At 38.9% G+C, this 26,434-nt stretch overlaps 1 protein-coding gene across 8 annotated transcripts; it reads right to left on the bottom strand.

Moving 5' to 3' along the window:
- Positions 1–24,620, bottom strand: LOC149813286 (uncharacterized). 8 transcript variants are annotated; one of them, XM_089991792.1, is made up of 5 exons: positions 24,491–24,620; positions 24,046–24,121; positions 18,076–18,878; positions 17,147–17,607; positions 1–503 (listed from the first exon to the last, which is right to left on the bottom strand). In XM_089991792.1, the coding sequence occupies exons 3-5, from the start codon at positions 18,781–18,783 to the stop codon at positions 395–397; spliced, it is 1,278 nt and encodes a 425-aa protein (XP_089847918.1). In that variant the 5' UTR covers positions 18,784–18,878; positions 24,046–24,121; positions 24,491–24,620; the 3' UTR covers positions 1–394. The 8 variants fall into 8 exon arrangements, with proteins under 8 accessions (XP_089847918.1, XP_089847914.1, XP_089847915.1 ...); XM_089991788.1 differs by having other exon boundaries at positions 18,076–18,790; XM_089991789.1 differs by lacking the exon at positions 24,491–24,620 and adding an exon at positions 24,220–24,432 and having other exon boundaries at positions 18,076–18,790.
- Between the last annotated feature and the right edge of the window lie 1,814 nt (positions 24,621–26,434).

Below are 26,434 nucleotides of genomic sequence, written 5' to 3'. Positions count from 1 at the left end.
CTTTCACGACCAACTTTCAATTAGATATAGCAAGAGAGGTGCACACGCCAAATAGGTGAAGGATGCACACGTGTGCATGCACGCACACACACACACAAAGATGAACCAGCCCATGTACATGATAAGACGTGCAACAGTACTGGCAACATTCTGCACATATGTATGTATCTGTGTGCATTGCAACATCAGATGTGAAGATAAATTAATGCAAATATGATGCTGACGTTCGAACACTACAACCATGAATCCCTTCCGATCATCAACTCTTTCATACCTGCATAATGGATATGAACATGTGAACAAGATTTTCAACAAACTTCATGCATGCCAAGAATTGGGAACCTCGATGACGTAGTATATGTCTCATCTACCAATCATAACACCTGTCACACTCTCAGAATCTACAGCATAGAAGTGACATCCTCCATCCTCTGTGCTTCCTAAACTGTTTGGGATCTGCTCTTGCCATCTTCACAGGACTCATATTCCACTCCGAAGGCAATCTGCAATGGAAAATGACAGTAAATCTGTTAAGAGCACAACAGCAATCGTTCCAAGATTTGGTAACTTCAATCAGAGCTGCCTAACAAGGTAATAGTCAACATAGAGCAGCTGTTGGAGTTACCAATCCTGATCCTAATCAGGCTCTAAAAACGTGTGATCCAAAGACGATCCAAATGGAAAGGTTAACCACAAAGGAAGGACTCTTGATTTCTGATAAAGTTGTTAAAAACAAGTCTTACAAAAGCGGCAATACAAACTTGTAAAGTTAGTTTCCTAAATCTTTGACCTAAAATCAAGGAATCTAATCTTAGAGAAGGATCCCACATTTTATGTAACTGACTTTGCTAATATAGTGGAACTCACCCTCTCACGTTGAGTTATTGAAAAAGAGAGGTGAAGATCGTGGATGTAGGCAGTGCGCCGAACCACGTAAAACCTGGTTTCTTTGTGTGCATGTTTTTTGTGAAATCTTGTGTTTGATCTTGGTAGTTGTTATCAATCTTTTGTACTCGAAAATCCTTTCAGCAGCAACTCAGTTTGAACTAGTGAAATCTCTGATTCACAGTTTAATATTTAATCCTATGGAATAATCAACCAACTCACCCTCTATCTGCTCCATTATGAGGGGCCACACTGTACAATAAATCAAAAAAAAATGGGTGGTAGTGGACACTGGGCCAGCCTGACTAGACTCCCATTAGACCCAAGTAAGCCAGGGAGACCCCTGACCCACTGACAAACAGATCCGACCCTTAGTGGCCTCGATCGGGCTGGGCTCAAGTTTCATTGGGTTTGGGTCAGGCCAAAGCCCACTGAAAGTGCATTTTACCAAAGACATAGACAGGCCTAGTTTACTGTTCAGGCCAGGCCAGGGACATAACAGGTTACAAACTATGTCACATGGGTGCGGGTGCGGGGATGCGGCACTTCCAAAAAACCCGGGTGCGGGGGTGTGGCAGGGGCAAAAATGTAAATATATATATATATAATTTTGAAGTTTTAACAGTTTAACATTTAACAGTTAACATTGTCATAATATGATCATGCATGCAGTATATCAACCTAAATATCAAATTACCAATCAAATAAGTAAAGCAATTACATAAATCGACCTAAATATCAATCAAATAAGTAAAGTATAAAAGAACTAAATTACATACCAAAGTATATCATGATGAAGTAATGGATGTTAATAATTTTCTTCTTCAGCATCAAATGCATCATTAGAAGGAATATTGGGCTCAGCTAAATTCATGTTTGTTATGTTGAAATCATGTTCTCCCTCGAAGTTACACTCTTCTGGGTTTACATCCCAAAATTTGGATGTTCCTTGTCTGCGTTATAAACCCAATTTGAAAATGATAAATACAATACAAGTATATTTAAATGAAAACTAAGAAATAATCAAATAACTAAGAGAACAAATTAGTACCTGTATTCATCATTGCTTCGCGAAAGTAATCGAAGATTTGAATGAACATATATTAAATCCTTTGCACGCTTGCTGGTGAGTTTGTTTCTCTTCATGTTATGGATTTGAGAATATGTGTTCCAATTTCTTTCACAACAAGATGAACTAGCAGGTTACGATAGCAATCTTAATGCAAGACGTTGGAGAAGAGGTGTTTCTGATTCAAATGTCGACCACCATGTGATAGGATCTATATTATCTTCTTCTCTCGCAAATAATGCCGGTCCATATAATATCGAAGATGAAAATTTTTCAAACTCTTGTGTGACTTGATGTAGAAGGTATGCTTCTGGAAAAAGTCTTGTCATACACATATTTCTATGTCTTGATAGCTCTGGGTCTAAATTTGGAGGGACACGACCAATACCACCAGCCCGCCACTTATTTGCATAATATTTTGGATTAAGAGAATGTGTCATACAATGCAAAGGAGTGTTGCTCTTATCCCATCTTCTGACTAAAATTGAATGAATATGATTAAAAAAATCTGAATCATCCAATGCAGGATTTTTTTTCATGCTTGAAAACTATAGCTTGTATTTTTTCAATCATATTATCCCACATTTCATAAACTCTGTGAAGCATGAGCTCATCCTTATCAACTTCTCTTAACATTTCCTAAATAGGTTGCGTAAATTGAAGGAAGTATACCACTCTATCCCAAAATCATCATCAAGAATGAATTTTTTAATTTCTTGAGCCTTGATATCATTATCAGCACGATAGAATGTCTACTTTTCATCAGTCACTATGTTAATCAAAGCATTCTTCACTCTTTTAATCCTCTTCATCATCACAATGATGGACACAAAACATGTTTCAGCGACCTTCAACAATTTCAAATCAGAATGCCTATTAAATATAGCATTAGCACGATAGTGGTTAACAACAAAATTCCTAATGCTTTTGACATTTCTTTCTAAATCTTCAATCCATGAACATAAAGCATATGCTTGTGAATTTTCTTCTTCTTTGGGGTTGCAGATGCTCTTTAGGGCTAGATTTAAGTTGTGCGCTACACAGGGAGTCCAAAAAATATGAGGGTACTTACTCTCCAAACTCAACGCTGCACTTTTACAAACTAGAGCGTTGTTTGTAATGATTTATACCACTTTCTAATCACCCACTTCTTTTATCACTTCTATAAACAATCCCTTCAAATACTCTGCATTTTTATATTCTCCAGATGCATCAACTGCTTTCAAGAATATTGAGTCACTAAGTGAACAAGCAATGAAATTGATTAATGGATGCCTTTGAATATTTGTCCATCCATCAGACACAACAGAAACTCCATTTTGCTCCCATGAATATTTTTTAATCTCTAGAAACCTCTCCACATTTGCCCTCTCTTCTGCAAGAAAGTGTGGTTTATATTTTTTCTGAATTTGGAGGCACATAACCACTCAAATTACAATTTGCCAAGGATGTTACTAAATCCTTCAAATAAGGATTTCTAGCTGCATTAAATGGGAGTGAACCAGAATAAAAATACCTCCAAACTTTTCTATCAAATTCGTATCACTACAAGAAAATTGTTAATTAGCGACGGAAATTAGCGACGGATTTTTCCCGTCGCTACTTAGCGACAGATTAGCTAGAGATAGAATCTGTCGCTAATTTGCGACGGATTAGCGAAGAAACGACTTTTATCGCTAATCTGTCGCTACTTAGCGACGGATTAGCGACTGCATGTTTTTGTCGCTACTTTTGATTACAAGAACACCATTTTAGCGACGGATTTAGAGAGGGAACTCTGTCGTCGCTAATCCGTCGTCGCTAATTAGCGACGGATTAGCGACAGTATATATTTCGTCGCGGTTTTTGTATTTTGATTTAGCGACGGTTTAGCGACGGAATGTTTCCGTCGCTAAGCCGTCGCTAAATATCGCGTAAATCCCTAATCCCATCCCTCTTTCTATTTTCCCTGTTTCTCTGTATTGCTCCCTCCCGCCCGTCGGCTCTCGCCACCGTCCGGCCACCGCCGCTCGCCAGCCGCCGCTCCCCGTCCACCGCTCGCCAGCCGGCGCTCGCCAGCTGCCGCTCCCCATCAACCTCCCGCCACCGTCCGGCGAAGCGCAGGTAATATTCTTCTTCTTCTTCTTCTTCTTCTTCTTCTTCTTCTTCTTCTTCTTCTTCTTCTTCTTCTAAACGCAGGGGGTACGCCCCTTCCCTGCCGGAAACGGAGGGGGTTTAACCCCCTGCCGTGCTTTCCGGCAGGGGGGGTCGACCCCCTGCGTTTCCGGCAAGGGGGGTCGACCCCCTGCCTATGGCGGTGCCGCACTGCCGGCCTCCAGCCCGATCCGGAGGAGGAGGTTCGCCTGTTGTGCATCTTTAACGCGCGGTCCCGGTACATTCCGCCGCTGCCGCAGGGGTACTACGGCAATGCCTGATAGTAATCCCGGCAGCTGTCTCGATAGCGGCGAAGCTCTGTGCGAACCCACTAGGTTATGCGGTGGAGCTCGTGAAGAAGGCCAAGGAGGAGGTGACAGACGAGTACATGAGGTCAGTGGCGGACCTCATGGTGCTCAAGGGCCGGCCTAACATCACGGTGGTCCGCACCTTCGTGGTCTCGGACATCAGGCATGCCGGGTTCAGCGAGCTGGACCTCGGCTGGGGAATGCCGGTGTACGGCGGTCCAGCCAAGGGCAGTGACGGCCCAATCCCCGGCTTGGTTAGCTTCTACGTCAACTCCAAGAATAACGAAGGGGGAGAAGGGATGGTGATCCCGATTTCCTTGCCTGCTCCAGCTATGAAGATCTTTGAACGGGAGCTCAAAAAGATGCTGTACGGACCCGCCCCGGATCAAAAGTCCACAGAACCTGTTTTTATCTTATCTGCTTTGTGAATAAAGATCAATTCATTGCCAAACAAATTTGTTATGAGATACCTACGTTGCCTATGTGATCTGTTTTGAAAAGAATTTTTGTTATGGATACCTATGCTGCCCATGTGATATCTTTTTAAAAAAAATTTGTTATGAGATACCTACGTTGCATATGTGATCTGTTTTGAAAAGAATTTTTGTTATGGATACCTATGCTGCCCATGTGATCTCTTTTTTTAAAAAAAAAAAGTTATTATGTGATCCCTATGTTGTCCATGTGATTAGCTTGAAAAAAAATTTGTAATATGTGTATATAAGATGTCCATATGGTTTTAAGTGTAGTTTGCATATATGTTGTCCATATGGATTTTAAGTTGAAATTTTTTTTGTAATGTATATATACAAGTTGTCCATGTTGTTCAATTTGTTAGTTTGTTAATGTCTACTGGTAGTTAGTTTTACTTCAATTTGTTTTCTTGAAATCTGGTTAGTTAGAGTATTTCAATCTATTAGTCTTTTATAATTATATTTTTCTTAGATAGATTGGTATTTAATGTTCTCACAATCAGTTAGTTAGATTAGGGCTATTTGAATTCTTTATGATAGTGGTGGTTAAACGGAGTTCACATCTTTTCTAGTAAACTAATTGATTGATTTACTATTCCTTTGCTAAGTAGTTCAGATTAGAAATTGTCTATGACTTTATGTTAGTCGACTGGTTCAACATGTTATAGCTGGTTTGTTAAATTAGCATCTTCTAGTTAGATTTGGCTTAACATATATACTATTTTTCTTTTCTCTTCTTTCAATTAGTTAGAGTTGTTTTAATTTGTTTTAATTTTTTTAGTTAGTGTTTCATCTTGTTTCATGATTAGTTAGTTTGTTACTTAATTTGTTTTGTTTTTGTGCAGATTTTTCAACGGAACCAACTCGTGCTCGGCCACCTGTGGTAAGTAAATGACAAAAACAATGCAAATCGGGTAAATACCCGTGGTGAGTAAGTGATGCAAACGTATCACATGTTATTTAATTTATTGAATGCAGCACTTTATTGTTCACACACTCACTTAGTTGTTGATATCTAGGACTGCTTTGTTGGAGTTCGGAGATCATGCTGAGCATGATTTTAATGTAGAAATATGGAAGTGTTCTTATTTTTGGAGTACGGAGTCCATGCTAAGCATGGTAGTAGTTAGTGAGATATTGAAGTGTGTTTGCTGCAGGTACATGTTTGCCATTTATTTGATATGAATGATTATGATGTATTGCAATGTTTGATGTAATTGTATCCATGCTTGCATGTAGTTACTTTCAATTTGATTTTGACTTCCATGTGAAATTTTATAATAAAAGCATGCTTCAAATGATTGTATCATGTCATTAATAGTTTGCACATGAAAATATTAAGTTATCAATGCATGCATCAAAATTCTTGTTATTGTTTGACATAGTATATTGCATGATAAATTTGATATTTTCTTCATCGTCGCATTCTGATTGTTTTTTTCTTAATTCGTTAGGATACTATTCGTAACATCATACGACAGAATGACTGCAAACCGTGAATGGATGTACCGTAGGATAGTGGACAATGAGTTATCGCATGAATATATGGATGGTGTCGATAGTTTTATTGAATTTGCAACGGCGAGTGTCAGTACGGTAGATCCCACAGGTCGGATTAGGTGTCCCTGCAAGATTTGTAAGAATAATCGATTTGTAGAACCTCATGGCGTTAGACATCACCTATACAGGAAGGGTTTTGTGAGTGATTATCAGAACTGGGCGTTTCATGGAGAAGAATTTAGAAACGATTTTGATGCACGGGTGAATGTGGTGCACGATAATCCATATACGAATTTGATATTTGATGCTGCAGGAACAGAACTGGGTTCTGCTATGAGTTCTAGTGATGTAAGAACTGTCGTAGATGAAGAATCACCAAACAGTTGGTAAAGAAGCTAACATAAATTTTGTACTTATAAACAACACTAAGTTACTTAATTGATCGTGATCACAATAATTGTTTATGTCTGTGCGTAGGTTCGCCATGGTGATGTTAAAGATCAAGGAATATGTGATTTAGAAAATGGTCCGACCAAAGTTGTGCAATGCTACAACGGGTATATCGTAAATGGTTATCGATTCCATACAAAAGACCGGTATAAACAAATCAACGATAAATAGTGGCGTGTGTGTCAAGGGTAGCAGCTACGGTGAAAATGAACATGATTACTACGGTGTTATAGAGGAAATAATGGAGTTGACTTACTTAGGCATGAATAACAGGGTTACGGTATTCAAGTGTCATTGGTTTGATCCAACTGCAACAAGACTCGACAAAGCTTCAGGCATTGTGGAGGTGAATCATAAATCCAGGTTTGGAACATATGAACCATTCATATTAGCCTCGCAAGCTCAACAAGTTTATTATACTTCATATCCGAGTATAAAAAAGTCAGATAGAAATGAATGGTGGGCAGTTTGCAAGGTGAAATCCAAACTATACCCCGAGTATGATCAGTTACAAGAAGATGAGTTAGCTGAAGACAGTGATTACTATCAATCAGATGATGTCTGTGACTTCGCTTATGGTCACGATGTTGCGCATGATATGCATGTCATATCTCCATTGGCTGATGAAACATTCATAGAGGAATGTGATCCAAATGATGTACCAAGTGGATGGGCAAACAATGAAGAAGAAGAAGAAGAAGAAGAAGAAGAAGAAGAAGAAAGTCAAACTAGTGACGAGGAAGAATTCTCAAGCTAGTGAGCAAAATCTTATACTAGAAACCTCTATTTAAATGCATTGTAATACTTGATGTGAGTTGTATTGCAATACTTGGTGTGAATGATTAAAAATTTTATTTCAATGTATTGTAATACTTGATACGAATGATTCGAATGCATTGTAATACTTGATGTGAATGATTTCAATTATCTGAATGTATTATAATTTATGCAATTAACGAATGATTTGAATTAGTGCAATACTTGATGTCAATGATTTGAATTATTTGAATGCATTGCAATGCTTGATGTGAATGACTTGAATGCATTGTAATACTTGATGTGAATTATTTGAATGTATTGTATGACATATGTTATTTGTTAGAATATGGTTCGTGGAGGTTATAGTGGTCGCTCATCCAGTAGTAGCCAGGCTCAACCTTCATCTTCACGGGCTCCTGTGATAGGTATATCATATAACTAATTAGATGCTTGATTAGTTCAAATGCACATTCTGAGAACTTGGTGTGTATTTTTTTACAGATGATGTTGCGCCTGTACACGACCCACCTACACCAGTTGATCGCACAAGTCAACAGCCAACACAGGAAACAGGGTCTTCACAGGCTGGCACAAGAAGACTCATTCGAATAGTGTATATCGATAATCGACCGTAAGTATTTTGTTTTCAATTATTGCATATCTTTTAAATATTTTATATTGATATTTACTGTGTAACAATTCATGTGCAGCACGAGGTTTGAGCCACAAGAAGTAGTACGGGAGATTAGGAATTCACTTCTTCAACATCTACCAGGACCAGTTGCTCAATGGAAAGAGTATCCAAAGGAGGTATTAGACAGATTGTGGTCCTCATTCATGGTATACAGTTGTTCCTCATAGTTAATGTGTTTCATATTTAATTTATTTAAGCAATGTCTACTAACTTTCTGAAAATATTTGTAGGCTTCGAATCGCTTTGCAACTACGGTGGAAGAAAATGATGCAAGGAAGGTGTGGCAGAAGGTGGCTGCCAATCGATTTGCAGACATGCTGCACACTATGAAGACTGCAGCAAAAAAAACATCTGGCGTAGTAGATGATCCATTATTGTGGAAGGGCCATGGTCCTATTACTATCAGGAGAGATTACTGGGATGAAATGTGCGATATGTGGGCGGGAGATGCATTTAAAAATCGCTCTGCGAAGGCTTCACAAAATCGATCGAAGATGCCCGAAGCCCATCTACACACAGGTGGATCTAAGACATTTGGGAGCCACCTAAAGAAAATGGTAACTCATCAATATATAATATTAATTTTATAAGTATAGTTGCAAATTTGTGTACTAAATCTTTTATCATTTAACTTCGCAGGAAGCAGAAAAAGGAGGCAGTGTACCATATAAGGATGTGTTTGTAGAAACACATAAACGGAAGACCACGGGAGTCTTCGTATCAGAGAAGGCGAGAACGACAACGGTATGTATTAATTCTATTAATAATCATTGCAATATATATGCAAGTCATCATAATGTTATCATTAATTATTAATGAATACTTTAAACATTATTTTGTAGGAGGCATATGAGCAACAAATGGTAGAGCGATATGGTGAAGACGCTACTCAGCATCCATCATTTGATCCTACAGCATGGGTGACTGCAGCAGGTGAACCCAAAAAAGGTCGCGTGTTCGGGTTTGGGAGTAATATGAACACTTCACCAGTTATTGGTTCTTCCAGTTATGGCTCACCAACTTCTTGCGCCGACATAAGCTCCAAGCAGCCGACTATTCTTTCCGGTGATGATGTACGCGAGATCATTAATGAATCACTGAATAACTACTTCCAATACACCGTCGCCCCCTTTCTCCGAAATGAGATCAAGGCCGCTGTTCAGGATAGGGGATCTTCGATTCCAGGTCCCTCTCAGGTATAATCACATATATAGTTTTTTTGACTATCTTAAAGCACATCTGAGCATGGTAGAATCACATATAGAGTTTTTCTAGATGCCTTAGAACACATATGAACATGCTATAATCACATATTCAATTTTTTTACTGCCTTAGCACACATATGAGCATGATAGAATCACATATAAAATTTTTGGCTTTGCCTGCCTTAGAGCACATATGAGCATGCTATATTCACATATTCAATTTTTTTACTGCCTTAGCACACATACGAGCATGATCGAATCACATATATAGTTTTTTGCCTGCCTTAAAGCACATCTGAGCATGGTAGAATCACATATAGAGTTTTTTTATATGCCTTAGAACACATATGAACATGCTATAATCACATATTCAATTTTTTGACTGCCTTAGCACACATATGAGCATGATAGAATCACATATATATATATTTAACTTTTTGTCTGTCTTAGAGCACATATGAGCATGATAGAATCATATATAAAGTTTTTTTGATTGCATTAGAACACATATGAGCATGCTATAATCACATATTCAGTTTTTTGACTGCCTAAGAACACATATGAGCATATTATAATCACATATTCTGTTTTTTGACTGCCTTAGCACACATATGAGCATGCTATAATAAAATATAGAGTTTTTTAACTGCCTTAGAACACATATGAACATGTTATATATCATTTATGATAGAATCACATATAAAATTTTTGGCTTTGCCTGCCTTAGAGCACATATGAGCATGCTATATTCACATATTCAATTTTTTTACTGCCTTAGCACACATACGAGCATGATCGAATCACATATATAGTTTTTTGCCTGCCTTAAAGCACATCTGAGCATGGTAGAATCACATATAGAGTTTTTTTAGATGCCTTAGAACACATATGAACATGCTATAATCACATATTCAATTTTTTGACTGCCTTAGCACACATATGAGCATGATAGAATCACATATAGAGTTTTTTTATTGCCTTAGATCACACATGAGCACATGATAGAATCACATATAGTGTGTAATTTATTTTATTATATTTTGTTTATCAATACTGACTGTTCTTTTCTTGTGTAGGCTGCTAGCGATAATCAGGGTAGTGGAGCTGAAGGGACAGATAAAGACAATGAACAAGAAGACGCACAAAATCTTGGCGATGATTAGAGGACTTTGTTGAAGAAGTTCTATTTTTTTTATTTTTCCTAATTGTAATTGTTGAATTGTAAATAATTAAACTTCTTAGTTTTAAGGTGGAACGATTAATTATTATAGATACTTGTTATATGAATTTTTTTGTGTGGTTTGTTTTTTATTTACAGGAAATATAAATTGTACAGGAAATATAAATTGTACAGTTCTCCGTAATTAATTTTTAAATAATTTTTTTTTTATTTTTTTTCGTTTTTGCGACGGATTAGCGACGGATGATTCCGTCGATATTCATATTATTCTAGCGACGGCTTAGCGACGGAATTAAATCCGTCGCCACGCCGTGGTCGCCGTTTAGTACCGGCGGATTGGCGACGGAATGTAGCGCTCGTTATTCCGTCGCAATTAGCGACGGACTTGGCGACGGAATTATTCCGTCGCCAGTTAGCGTCGAAATATTCGCGACGTAAGCATACTGTCGCCGCGTTGTCGCTAATCCGTCGCTAACATGGTTAGCGACGGATTAGCGACGGATTAGCGACGGAAGGTGGTCGTCGCTAATCTACTGCTTTGTTGTAGTGTATCTTCCATATGTATTGAATGTTGCTTGTATCGTTCATCTACCTCCTACATTGACTTTTCTTTTTTTTCAGCATCTTCTTGGTGGCTTGCAAATGGCACATTGACTGCAGAAGAATCAACCATTGCCTTTCTCTTCTCATATTCTTCTTGTATTTTCTTGTATTGTCTTCGCATTGCCTCATCAACTTTTCTGCAAGCTGAAATGCCATGTCTTGGTATCTTCAACAAATAAGCCTCCACTCTTGTGTAAGACCCAACAAAATCTCTTTTGCAGAGCTTGCATCGAAATCTCTTGTTTCCACCACCTCCTTCTTCAGTTTTTGCAAGTTTATCTACAAGTACCCATAGTGGCCCCATATCATCAATCCCATTGCAACTATCAGCAAAACTAGCAGCAGAACTCACATGTTGGGATGAGGATGACGCAAGTCCTTTCCCTTTATCCGTCATTTTTATCCTGAAAACACAAAAAAAAATACATTAAAATTTTCAAATCAATTATACTTGACACCCTCCCCCTGTCGAAAACACAGGGAGAAGGGGGGGCTCAATCCCTCCCCTGCCAACCCAACAAGAGAGCGAGAGCGAGGGGGGCTCGTCCCCTCCCCTGCCGAAAATAGAGGGAGCAGGGGGGGGGCTCGACCCCTCCCTTGAAATCAAAGGGAGTAGGGTGGGGGGCTTGGCCCCTCCCCTGCAAAAAACAGGGAGGGGCTCAACCCCTTCCCTACCAAAAACAAAGGGAGCAGGGGGTGCTCAGCCCCTCCCCTGTCGACCCAACAAGAGAGCGAGAAGGGAAGGGGGTGCTCAGCCCCTCCCTGACCGACCCAACAAGAGAGTGAGAGGGGGGGCTCAACCCCTCCCCTGCTGACCCAACAAGAGAGCAAGAGGGTGCAGGGGGGGCTCGACCCCTCCCCTGCCGACACAAGAAGTGAGTGAGAGAGGGTACATACCTGCGAAAGGAGAGGAGGAGCCTGAGAGGTGGAGCTGGGGCGTCGATAGGAGAGAGCTCAAGCTCAAGGGGAGAGGAAAGATTAGGGCAAAAAATTTTTTTTTTGCCCTAATCCTCCTTTTCATCGGGGATTTTTTTTTAACACCAAAAAAGTGGACAAAAATGACCCTGGGTGCGTTGACTGCACCCAGGGTCGTGTTGACCGCACCCGCGTCACGTCGCGTCGACGCAGGTGTGGCACCTGTTTTGCCGAGTCCCTGTGACTTAGGTTACAAATTGAACAGGCAGCTCTCTCGGTTGCCCTAACCTGGCACATCTCAGGTCAGGCACCTGAAATCACATCGAGTAACAGAACCCAAGACCTACACCTGAGGATGACTTTAAACCAATGTTGTGAAAAGTGTTAAGGCGTAGTGTGATGCTCCACCAAAACTGAAGCAAGGCATAAAAAGTAAGCCTCAAATTAAAAAAAAACTAAAAAAATCCTTTAAAAATATCTAAAATACAAATAAATAAAAAATGCTTTATTGATCAAGCAACAACCAATAAGAAATAAAAAATATCAAATAAATATTGACAAATATGAGATTAACATGTATAAGTGTAAACCCCCTCCGATGAAGTCGCTAGAGAAGATAAACATTCAAAAAAAAAGAGGGAAAGGCGGTTCCCCAAAAATCAGGGAACCCCTTTCCCTGATCTGCGACGAGTGGGGAGAGGATAAACCTCACCCCCCACGGGGGGGGGGGTTATCCTCACCCCACCGTGAGCGCTATAAGTAGCCCTCGCAGTGCGCCCTCCCCCGCATTCGAGCAGGAAGAGGGCGATAGAGAGAGTGAGAGAGGGCTTACAGGTGAAGGCAACAACAACGGCGACGGCGACGACAAGGTAACCCTCCTCCGCCTTCTTCATCTTCTTCTTCTTTCCTTTTCCGGTGAGTGAGGGCCGGCAGCCATGGCTGCCGGCGATTTTCAGAGGAAACAAAAAAAAAACAGAGAATGCAGGAAAAAGACAAAGAGGAGAGAGAGGATCGGCTGACACTGGTGGCCGATCTCTCTATCATCGGGGGGCGGCCGGTGGCCGACCTGTGCCCTTTTGGGTACAAAAGAGAGGGTCGGTCGGTGGTCACCCCCTCTCTATAAACAAAAGGGGCTTTGCCCCTTTCGGTTCTTTTTGAACAGGCCGAGGGTCAGTCTGGGTGCGACCCAGACCAGACTGAGACCAATTAAAAAAAAAAAAGGGGGGGGGGGACCGAGTCGGTCTGGGTCGCACCCAGATCAAGTTCGAAAAAAAAATAGGCCGGTTCGACCTGGATGCAACCCAAACCGAACCGGGTTGGTCTGGGTCGTACCCAGACCGAACCGATACAGACAAAAAAAATATATGTTTAAGTGGACCAGTTCGGGTTGAACCGAGTCTAGCCGAACCGGGTTATGTGGGTCGGTTTAGACCAACCTGGGTTCAAGCCAAACCGGTTCATGAGAATTGGTTCAGACTGAATTGGGTTTTAGCTGAATCGGTTTGATCCAAACCGGGTTTGATTGAATCGGTTCGGTCTGACTGAATCAGGGTTCTTAGTTCAGATCCAGCTGAACTGAACCAGACCTGTTCTGAATTCGATTGGATCAGTCTCAAGACGAGACCCAGTCAGACAGGTCTAGATCCAGTCAGACTGTCTTGGATCTAGTCAGACAGGTCTGGATCCAGTCAGACTAACCCAAATCCAGACAGACATGTCTGGATCCAGACTGTCCTAGATTCAGTCATATAGTTCTGGACCCAGATGGGTAATGAATCTAGATCAAGCTAAACTGTATTGGATCTAGACCATATATGGATCTGGATCGGGTAATTCTGGAGTTATACCAAAGTCCGAAATGACCAGAATACCTATTTGGATACCCGAGATCCATTTCGGTAAAATGGACATAACTTTGCATCCCGAACTCATAATTGAGTGAGGTTTGGTGCGTTGGACTCATATTGAAGAGAGAAATCTACTAGTTCATGAAATTCAGTCAAATTAGTGATGCAGAAATTGAGGGTTCATGAATAAATTCGGAAAAGGATATTTTGGTAATTTAGTAACAACGTATGAAGTTTTGTGCATTAATATAAACATATTATGTAACCAGATCATACTGTTAGAGCTTCGTGAGGCTCGATTTCGAAGAGAGATTAGATTCACCTTCAAGGTAAAGGATATTATACGTAATTTTAGAAGTGAATAAACATTTTCACGTTGCATATTATTGTAATGTCATAAATGATTAGCATGATAGTTTTCGAGTGAGTCCATGACGTGAATAAACTTCCATGCTTGACATTATGAGTTAATTTATATACATATTTGTTGTGATATGTATGTTAGTTGTGATATGTCATGCAAGATAGAAAGAAATTGTATTGTGATTGCATGTCTATATGATCATTAATAGCATGCATTGTGAAAAAACTGTGTTTAGATTAGAGTCTCATTTAGTCCATTCATGTTGTATGAATGAATATTTTAAGATCAGCATGCATGACCCCTTAAATCCCGAAAGTGGCGACATATGGCAAGGGTTACCTGGTTTGCAGCCAGAGTGCAGCCACCACAGAGAGTGGGCCGCCGGTGATTTAACGATGTAGAGACACTGTATTATTGCGTGCTAAGTGAGAGAGGTGTAAGTTCTAATGTCATCATGAGATTAAGAATTAGATTTTTTGTGATCAGTCACAACATCACTCGTGAGAGAATGAGTGAATTATGAGTTTGAGAATGTCGTTCAATGTGTGAACTTAGTTATGACTTAGGAATTACACTCACACTGGTTTGACACTCTGGAGAACCATTGATGGTTGATAACCATTATGGTTAGGATATAGCATGAACCATACCGAGATTGAGAGCTTGACCTCCTGGCTAGCTATCGGTGGGGTCCCCGTGGTTGTTCACTGCAGTGCCTGGTGGTCCGAAGACCACTGAGAGTGTATGGTTCATTGTCTGGCCAACATGTAAAATTTGAGTGTTCTACTGGGTTGCTACGTCCATAGACAGCTATGACCGGTATAGCCAACCTAGTGATAGTTATGAGAGAGAGTGTTTAATGAAGATAATAGGGGGTAATTAAAATATACAAACTTTATGCTGTGTCAAAAACTAAACTAAGACTAAGAGCTTAGAGCCCACTACAGTTGTAAGTTAATTATTTATTTGCTTATAATTATTTCTTACTAGGTTGTAGATTCACCCCCCATGTTTAAATACAACTGTAGGTTCCAGGCATTAGCCAAATCAGGACGTGAGCAACTTCTCCTTCTACAACAGAGCACTTGGTATATTTTATTTTCTTTGTCATTGAATAAGATGTATTTGCTTCATTTTATTATGAATGATGAACAATTGTAAGAAAAAGTTGATTTATGAGAATAAAATGAAAAAAAATTAACCACGTTTTCTCTGTGTAAACTTTGTACTATTTTTCTCTGAAAAGTAATACCAACCGAACTCGGACTCCTAAGGTCCCAGATCGGGGTGTTACAATAAGTAACATTAATGTGTATATTGATCTCACTATCACTGATATTTTGAAAATATTGCACTATTATCAGCTATTTCAAGGTAGTCGATAATATCGGGAATATATCATGATATTTACAAAATATCACCAGAAACAAAATATCACGATATTTTTTTTGATTATTTTATTTTATTTTAAGTTTGCATTTTTTATTTTTTGTTTCTTTTATATTTGAAAACCTTTAAAACATGTTTCTTTATATTTTTGAAAGAAAAATAATGCAAAACTTATTATTTTCTTAGCTTTTTTGTTGTTATTTATATTTTTTTCAATTTTTTTAAACTCCCAAGATTTATCAACTTTTGAAAATCTCTCTGAGAAATACCCTCGCCGAGAAATTACCTTTAACGATACATGTGACTATGATTCATCTATGCAAGTATCTAAGAAATAAAAAGTAGGCCACATGAAAATATTAAATGAAAAGTAAGCCATCTTAGATTTCATTAAAGAGTATCTGATATGATGCAATATCAAATGAATTTGAGATTGTTACTTGAAGAGATGAAATAGAAACATTTAAGCAACTTCCACAGGAAAACATATAGAACAAAGCAAACTTGAAGTGCAACCAATATGAATAGCATGACAATTATTTGAACAGAAAAATTACTGAATCAATATAATTTTTAGAAAGGTTAGTTGGTTACATGGTTCATCTCTTGAGTGGGAAAAAAAGTTCAAAGGGACAGAGCCCGTGTTAATTTTTTAGAAAGGTTAGTTGTCAAAACAGTGTTAGTTTTCAACTTGAACAATAATGTTGGTCGACTAACAAGAAGGACGTAGCATGTGTTTGTGTTGTGTGCATAGCGAGAGAGGGAGAGACAGTGAGAGAGAGGGAGACAATGAGAGAGGGAGAGGAAGAGCTAGAGGGAGAAACAAAGAGAGAGAGGGAGACGAGAGAGAGAGAGAGAGAGAGAGAGAGAGAGAGAGAGAGACCTTCTACTACTACTTCTCCTTTCGACAGAGAGAGGGAGACAACAAGAGGGAGGAGGGCAAGAGACAAGAGAGAGGGCGAGAGATGAGAGTGAGAGACGAGAAGGAGGAGGCCCCAATCAGTCGGCCCTCCCCCATTTTTGGGTTAAAATGGGGCCTTTGACCCCATTTGACCCAAACAAAATGGGGCGCACACCTCAGGCTGAGGCACACCTCATAAGTTGGCGCTTTTTATGTTCCACTCAAGGCCAAAAGGCCCTCCCTTGTGGCGAGGCATGTTTTTAACAACACTGCTTTAAATCAAGATAGTGGACTGAAACTTAGTTCTGTGAGAACAGAAGCACCATTCTTCTCAGAACGTATGAGCCATGTGTAAAATGCTTAACAAAGGCATTATCCAAAATAAACAAAGATGAGATCAACAAAGAAAAAGGCTAGCTATGTAACTTCAAACACTTGCATGACCAAATAAGAAAGAGAACATCAACATACATTGGGAAAGCAAAGGAGTGTGTACTGGTTGTGCTGCTGTCAGATTGCAGAGAGATGCTACCCGAGTATGGAACTGAAGCAGAATATGCAGATGAATCAGATACAGAATCCCTCCCCGGATTCAATTGTCCGGATAGATCTGCATGGATGGCGCTTGAATAAATTGTCTCAGAACTATTCAACTCATCACTGATGTGGTGCACTGAGCCCTGAGCACCAAGACCTACTGAACTACCACATTCAAGTTCAATCTGAGCTAGATCATGACTATCTTGACAACCATAATCCATGCCTTCGTCCACAGTAGTGCCTTCTATTGATGGATCTGGAGGTTCAGAATTCAGAATGACACTTCCGCTCTGTGTCTTTGTGCTAGATGGAGAGGGTTCTTCCTTACCGGAGTTGCACTTCAAATATTCAGTAGCGACATATGCATCTGTGATAATTTCTTCAGTTTTGACCTGTATTCTCACATAAAATCAAACCAATCAAGTTGAGGATGACACGGTCCTGACATATGAACAATGGGTACAGATGAAAAAAGACATAGGAAAACACATGTTTATATTATTATTTCTTGTCATCATGGAGGATCTACTCAATGGTGCACACGGCTAAAGTTGTGAGGCACAAGACACGAATGCCAATGCCCTGCCTAAGTTGACACAGTGAGAGTAAAAACAACAAAACATGACTCACAGGAACTCAAGCTAGGCTTTTCAGTGTGTTCAGCCCAAGTCATAAGTTGAGACTGAAATTTCTTCCAGTTCTCCAAGCCCTATGCCTGGGCATCTATTTGAGTTAATAGGCTAAGTCAGTTTGAGTCTTCCAAACATGGTCGCTAACAAGGTTTCGGTGGTTGCATCTATCGGTAACAGATCCAGATAATCAAACATGATTTGAAAATATAAATATTGCTCCATGGTTACCTGATTATGTTTATGCTGTCCCTCATCACTACCAACAATGGTGGAAGCAATCAAGCTCCCAGCCTCTCTACCTGATTCATCATACAATAGCTTTTCAGAGGAAATTTCTTTTACTGGACCAGGCCAGCCTCCATTAAGTGACTTGTCCATATTACCATTACAGATAGCTTCCTCCTCTAAAACCAAGAATTGCAGATTATGATATTTCACTTGGTTGCTTTTATAATTGACTGGAAGGTCAACCAATGTGGAGGCCCCTGCTGTTATCCCTCCACTCAAGACATTATTTTGTTCATCTACATCCAGATCTAATAAATTTGGAAGTCTCTTTTTGTCTAGTTCACTGTTCTTTAACAGAAAAATTTCTTTGGAAGGCAAACCCTCGTCCACACAGATATCCTTTATGACATGATACACACCCTCCTTATGGCAACAAACAAGTTCTGGGGAGACTCCTACAACAGCTTTATCAGTGCATAAACATGACTCCTGGCACGATTTGGTCTCAGAATCTGGAGAATGGAAGCAGTCATTTTTTCTTGTACAAACAGCATTTCCTGTCTCCACATCATCATGCAGTTGGCATCCATGGTTAAGTCCATCTCCAGCAGACTGTTGTGAAATTAGTGGATCTGCTTGGAACTCACTTCTTTTGGGCTCTAGAATAGTCATAAGGTCATGTCCTCCAAAATCTCCTTTCACCTTCATATTAACCCTAGATATGCCATGTTACCATAGTTTTCAACAAGATATCCAACCATGTTCCACATCAAGCAATGGGCGGCAAGAATCATTTTGGCCATCTGTAGTATACATGATTCAAAACTAATGCATGGTATGAGAACAGCATGAGAAAACAAATTTCCAATACTATGATGATCATGCAATCAACATCCATAGACATGTTCATAGGCATGTTAAAATGGCAGAACAGATGTAATTACAATTGGGTCTAACGTAAACAATGATCAGTTGGTCTACAAAGATAACATGCAAAAATAAATTTCAAGCAAAGAAGATGCCACTAAGATCCTCTTTTCTTTTCTTTTATACTTCCATACCTCTCTTGACACAACATTGATGCTTCAAACCAAAAGAAAGAAACAAAATATGACACAAGGGTTCTCAATGGATATGACTATAAGCAGCATACATCCATATCTACCTGATCTGCATACTAGGTTTGATCCATAAATGGAAGATCAAGTGCATTTGCAGCAAAATGCCTCTGACTGATTGCTCATGCACCAGATCTTGCAGATAAAGCAGCAGGCAATCTAGGCTATTTTACCACTACTCATTCTGATGTCTTGATTGACTGCCCCTAATCTCTTTATTTTTTTTCTCAAAATTCATTTGTCAGAAGCATGCATGCAGGCATGCATGTGTGCACGCGTTTGCACACACAAAAAGGCTTCTGCTCACACAACCCTCATAACCTCTCATAACCAAAGAGAAGAGAACAAGAAAAGAAAGGGCAGAAAAAAGTTTATGCTCTAAAAATTTTATACATAGTGCAAAAATAGCACATTCAAATAAGTGGCTCTAGATATAACCATCATATAATCACCACATGAGGTTTAGTAAAACCACCATATAATCTCCATGTGCCAAACCAACACCTGAAATGAAATATGCAGTTAAAGGGGAATAATCTCTACTATGCCCAGTGGGCACCCAAACATCTTCTTGTTCTTCTTCAAAATTTAGGTCCATACATGCAAAAAGTGGTTTATAGTACGCATGCATGTAATAATAAGCCATCAGGAAAAGACTCGGCAGAGAACCACAATGAACTTGAAATGTTGATATGCATAGATAATTTCAAGGGAAAACTTTCTTTCCTTATGCTTCCAGAACTGTTTTCAGCTATGTCACATGGGTGCGGGTGCGGGTGCGGGGATTCGGCACTTCCAAAAAACCCGGGTGCGGGGGTGCGGCAGGGGCAAAAATGTAATATATATATATATATATATATCATGTATAGTCTATATGTATGAATGTATGGTAGCTGTTAAGGTCCATGATATTTATGCCCAACTTACTTTTTACCATTTTTTTATCTTATATGGTTGTCCCCAAAGATGAAAGTGATGAGTTGTGGAGCCTGATTCATTGTTTTTGCCCTTGCAGGAAGGGGGGTCCGGGGGATCCCCCCGGCGTGGGTCTTCTTTATCATTTTTTTAAAATTCCGCAGCCCATTTCATAGGGCAAAAAAAAAATCCAAAAAAAATGGACAAAAAGGGTCGGGTTGACCACACCCGCGTCGAGTCGCGTCGCGTCGACGCGGGTGCGGCACCCTGCTAGCCGAATCCCTGTGACATAGGTTTTCAGACATTTTAAATTGCTGCATAACACTAATGGCATGATTAAGAGTCCCTTTCACTTGTGAAGCACAATGAAAATTCGGTCTAAAGTGCAACTGGGATGAGCATGAAAAGATGATACAAGGAATTCCTAAAACTGCTTACACAAAGCTTTCATAATAAAAAACATAAAACAGACCACAATACAGCCATTACAATCTGAACATCAGAATCTAATAAGCAGCTAGAATACAATATGTAAAAGTTAATATTGTCAAAGTAATAATCCAATGCTCTGATAAATTTGATACATGTAAAGCCACATAAATGCATGCTAGCACACTAACAACTACCAGCAAAGAGCAAGAATGACAAAAACAGAAACAAATAACACTTTAAATGCTGAATTCAAAGAGTACTCTCATTACTAACAACATTGATATTATAAAATCAAATATAATGCATGGGGATTACAAGAAGAAAGCTGAAAAAAAATGATGATGAAGCTTTAAAAAAGATACTTGAAATGGAAGAAGAAATGGCAAAGACACAAATATGTGCCAAAACACTCGAGAGGATCAATATAAAAAAACTCAAACAAAAACTGCAAACACTAGGAAAAAGGTGGGAAAGAATGCTAGTAAAATATTAGGGAAAGGCTAGGTAACAAATCATATTATATAGTTTACTGAGCACCTATTTTGAATTTACCCAAAAAAGAAAAAAACAAGTTACATGGTGAAATTTTAATTTGGCAACTGGCAAGCATTTGTTTCCATGAAGCCAGTCCTCATTTACGTGAAAAATACCCCTCACCTTCCTCGGATTAATTTCTGAGGTAGCCTAGCTGCCTGCACTTCATGGTTTACAAGCCCAAGTCCAATTTTTTTATTTTTATTTCCATTTCATTGGTCTTATATCGCACGATTATGGATGGTCAGTACATATTTTTTACCTTTAAATAAGGTTGTTATCAAATAAGAAGGGAGAATATTTTGATGCTTGGATTTCATTTAAAAAGAAACAGAAAATCCAAAAACGACAATCAATGAAAGATTATGAAGGTGGATGTTTCTTGTTTTGATGAATACATATATAACAATTTCAAGGGAAAAGTAAGAAAAGAATATTACTAGTATGAGAAAGGGTTTGGAAAGAAGGACAACAAAATGGATAACAAGGAACTTTTTTTTTCATTTGATAGGCAAGTTTGGGGATAACCCCTGTGGGATTCGAACCCGAGAACTCTTGGTTATCATACAGTGACTTAACCATCCAGCTATCTCATTCGACCCCAGGAATAAAATCTTCACTCCAAGCAGATAAGAGTTTTTTTTTTGTAACTTCAGGACGTATTTGACGCAATGGACAAATGCCACCTAGACGAGCTGGTGGCGAGTCGGACCATGGAAGTTGTGAAAATCACTGCGTTGGCTGCTTTATCCTACATTTCAAATATGGGACAATCTCAGACAGGCCCATGGTGTCCCTGCTACAAGGGATTGTCCCACGTATCAAACAGGGCTTCATGAACTGAGGAAAAATTTGGACTAACTAATCAGGCGTTCCACTCTTAGGAATTGCTGCTCTCACACCAGTTAAGAGAACAAATACATGTTACAAACCACATCTTTTAATATTATAAAGTAAATGACAAAAAGTGTAAAATTAGGGGAATAAGGAAAAAAAAGGACATTTTGTGTTCTATGAGACTGCACAAGACTGGAAAAGTTGTAAGAAACAACAAAATTTTCACTTTTGTGCATATTTCCCTTAAAAAAAAGAGGAAACAAAAATACACGAGCAAAATATCACCAAATTCACATTTCTGAAACTCCACTTCGTGTTCTGATCTTTTGCAATCAATAAATACCAATACAGATATTGCAGTATCATTTGTTTTCAGCTGAATGCAACAATTTGCTGGTTAACGGAGAGAAGCAGAAGAGTGATTTGATAAAACAAGAAAAATCAGAAAGGGATACACAAAAAATTCCAGAAATATACATGCCATTCACAGTCTAGTGGGTGAATTTGCTCTCGAGTCAACCAAATCTTTTCTATCATTATACACGACAAGGTAAAATACAGTACAGTTAATTACTCTCGTACAACAGTAATTCATAAGCTTGTATGCCTGAATATGTGTGTGAAAGCAAGAGTTGTCAAGTTAAACTGAAGTACTCTTGAATAAATTCAGGACTAACTGCTAATTGGATATCGAACAAGAAACCTGATGGAGCATTTAGAAAAGGTTACTCACATAATTAAACTCAAAAAACCATTAGCATCAACTGAAACAAACTGCAATAAGTTGAGCCTAACTGCCAATCAATATTATGCCAAAACAAGGATCAGTTATAAAGAAGTCAATAAACTGGTTGCACTTAGAAATTTTGACAGGAAGTGAACGTGTCTGCAATAAATTGAATGGCTGAATACCAGTTGAAATGAAATGCCAAAACACAAGCATAAAAAAAGGTCAGATTGACCAAGTAGGAACTTGGGCAACAAAATTGATAAAAATGAAAAAAATATCACATAAGTTTCAACATAGAACAGCAAGCAAAAACCAAAGGAGAAGTAGGATCCCAAAGTTCAAAAAGCTCAAACTGCAACAATGCTAAAGCTTTGACTAACTCAGCAACAATCATTGAAAGTTGAACCATGATATACTATCAGAAGCAGAAAGAGCAGAGATGCAAACTCGAGGAAATAACATGAAGCAGATCATATGGTTACAAAAACGTCTGTGCAAGAAGTCTAACATCCACCATACATTCTTCTTCCTGCTAGGCTATGTTTAGGGGTAAACAAATAACACTCTAGAAGAAACAATTATAGAGAAGGCATCAAAAGACAAGAACAGGCAGTGAACTGTCACAGGTAAACTAGAAGAACACCTAATCACTTCCTTTCAGTTCCTTCTCTTTCCCAACTTCCACTCTCACGATATATGGAACCAGTGCATCAGCTGGAATAAAGTGGATACATCATCTTTTGTAGAGGGATCCCAAGAAGTCCCCAGCCAAGGCCATGGCAGCAACTAGAAGAAAGCTTCTCTTCCCTTTTAGATCCAACCCCAATTGAATAAAGAAAATAACTTGAAAAAGAAAAAAAACACCTTTTTTAAGAAAGGGACATCCCATGGCCCAAAAGTAACAAAATAAATACAGGCACCATAGCCATTAACTGCAGCCAACCTGTAAGAAAGCTCCCAACCGCATTTCTTCGCTTTCTTTATTTTTTCATGTCATCCCCAATAAGAATTAAAAACAAACTTTAGACCACCTTTCTATTTACTTCACTAGGTGCCCATTTCTCATTAACCCAACCACAGAAATATGTTCTGCCATGCAAACAACTCCACAGACCACAAAAGAATGAGTCTAACATAATTTTGCAGGGAAACCATCTTTTAGTCTTTATGGTGTACCCGATTTCAGATCAAAGCTCATCATCAAGAAAACCCTTCCCAATAGAAAAACAGAACAAAGGAAAAAAAAAGGGTCTGTCCAAACGAACTTCAATAGAGACAAAAGCCAGGAAGATAGAATCTGCTTCTGATCCAACAAATTCAAACAGAACAGGAAAGACAAAAATACTACAACTGCATAAAAAAAAAACGGAAAGGAGAAAAAATCAGAATGGGAGCATCTCCTACCCGACTGCCAAAAGAAACTCCCCACTAGCAAAATCGAAAACGAACATAAACGGCTTCCTTCTGAACTCGATCAGAACTGAAACACCAACAATTTTTTTCCTTTAAACTGAATACAAAACTCAGCTAAAACAACCTCTATAAAAAAAAAAATCAAACAACAGAAACCCATCTCACATTTCAGCAAGCACCTGGACTAAAACCAAAAAAAAGAATCACTAACAAAACTGTTTCTTTCTGAACTCAAACAAAAATTAAAAACCAAGAAACGTTTTCTTCAGAATTCGACCACTGGCTCAACTAAAACTCATTCGTCATCAGAAACAACTCAGTAACCAAATAAACAGCCAAAAACAAGAGAAACTCAACTCAGATATTAGCATATATATACCAGTCTATGACCCCAAAAAATGAAAAGACAAAAAAAGAGGTACCAATAACAACTAACCTTAGATACCATCAGCATGAAGAACTCAGAAAACCAACAAAAGAATAAACCAAACCAAGACCAAGATGGGCCAGGTTTGGCAAGGATCATGCTGCCTAGAGCCAAACGAGCAAGCAAAACCCGATTAAAAAATGAGCACTTGGGTTATCATGCATGACAATTGACAAGCGCCACCTGTTAAACATGACTATAATCCCTTCAAAATATAAGTTTTCTACGCAATTTTCAAGCTGGCTCTGATATTTTAGCATAATTGTAAAATACGCTGTCATTTTGAAAACTTTTAAGCCACAACAGTTTTGACATTAGAATTTCAATCATTGTCGACCGCACTAATTTTTGGAACAATACTGTAACTGGCCGTGAACTAAAAAATATGACAAACATGACTAATTTATTTTTTCCTTGACAGTTTCTCAGCTTTTTGCCTTTTTGTCTCTTGAAAAATCAGACGGTTTGGTTGAGATCATGGTGCCTGGTTTTTCCGACAAAGGTGTAGGATTTTTTTAAGAATATAACTTATATAGCATCTTATTTATCAAATTAAGACGTTTGATTTTTTAAGGCGAGAACTTAGACCAAGGTGTAATTCTTCAGGCAACAAAAGCGCAAACCCATTAAAAAAGAATATATAAACCATGTTTGTTACAATCTTTCAGTCTCAATCAAAACATGGAAAGGTGCCAAAAAGTTACTGTCATTTACATCATTATCGTTTTTTAAAAATATTTTTGTTTTGTTCTCTACTCCTCCAAGATTCAACCTGTGAGTCATAGGCTGACTGAACCCCTTTGTGGTATGGAAAGGTTAATAATGATGGAATGATCACTGCATTTTGAATCGAAAGTAGGAGGATAAAATTAGCAATTTAATATTCACTTGAGTTGGCACATAAGTTTAAGGTCATGTACTAATTGTTGGAGGGTAACAAAAAAGTAACATCTTTATATTAACCCCAAGATAAGTTAGGTTAGTAGTAGATGATAAAAAATAATTTGTTTTGATCTGAATAAAAGAAAATTTTGGCGTCTTTTTGAAAGTTTTCAAAATGTAAGCAATTTTTGAGTAACCCAAAAGATCAGATGCCATCTTGAAAATTCTCTTTTTGTTTTTTATAGAGAGATAGAGAGTCAGAATACGATTTGGGTATTTATTGTTTTCAGCAACAAACTCATCCAGCTTTTGCGTTAAATGTGGGGCCACAGGTAGAGTCGATATCTGAGCCGTTAGATGCGATCCCGAATCGGCCGTTGGCCACCACCAAAGGTCCGAACTCCAATGCCTTATTTCCAGTATCTACGGTTAGGGTTTTGACCCATCCGATCCGGTGATAGACAGCTCATCACTTAGGCTGACAGTTGTATCCTCGGATCTGATTTGAGGTCCGAAACCCACCTCCACTTCCCTTTCATCTCATGAAGAAAGGATCTCAGATCCTGGGTTCGAAACACCTCGGATCTTGGATGCGGCCCGCGCCACAATGGCACTGCTGTGCCACCTCGGATGGTTGGATCTCCAAAGGTATCAAGCGTACCCTTAGGATTTTTATAATCCGGGTTGGTTCTCGGATGTGAGCGGACCCAGCTCTCCCATGTTTTCATTCTGGACCAGGTTATGACCTGAGATTGGATCACGGTCCAACCTGATCTACATCATGTTCATAACCAAAACTCCCCATCTTGATCTGAAAAAACCTGTAGAAATCAGGGTTGGAGCCCATTCTAGTATCTGATAAGAATTCAAATGGATCAGAGTTCTGACACAGGTCTGAATAGTATCCAACCCAGATCAGAGCTACCTATATCCTACAATCTGGTCAACAGAGATTTTGATAAGATCTGCTCCTGCGACTCTATTATAATATGCAAGTGAGATCATGAACTGGAGCCTTTTTGAAAGTTTTGTTATATACATTCTGTTCTTCTTTTTAAGATCCAAAGTTGG

The sequence above is a fragment of the Nuphar pumila genome, chromosome 16 (genome assembly GCF_984573655.1).
Source record: "Nuphar pumila chromosome 16, dmNupPumi1.hap1.1, whole genome shotgun sequence".
Classification (NCBI taxonomy): domain Eukaryota; kingdom Viridiplantae; phylum Streptophyta; class Magnoliopsida; order Nymphaeales; family Nymphaeaceae; genus Nuphar; species Nuphar pumila.
The sequence above is the reverse complement of the archived record's forward strand: the minus strand, read 5'-3'. Positions and strand labels throughout refer to the sequence as shown.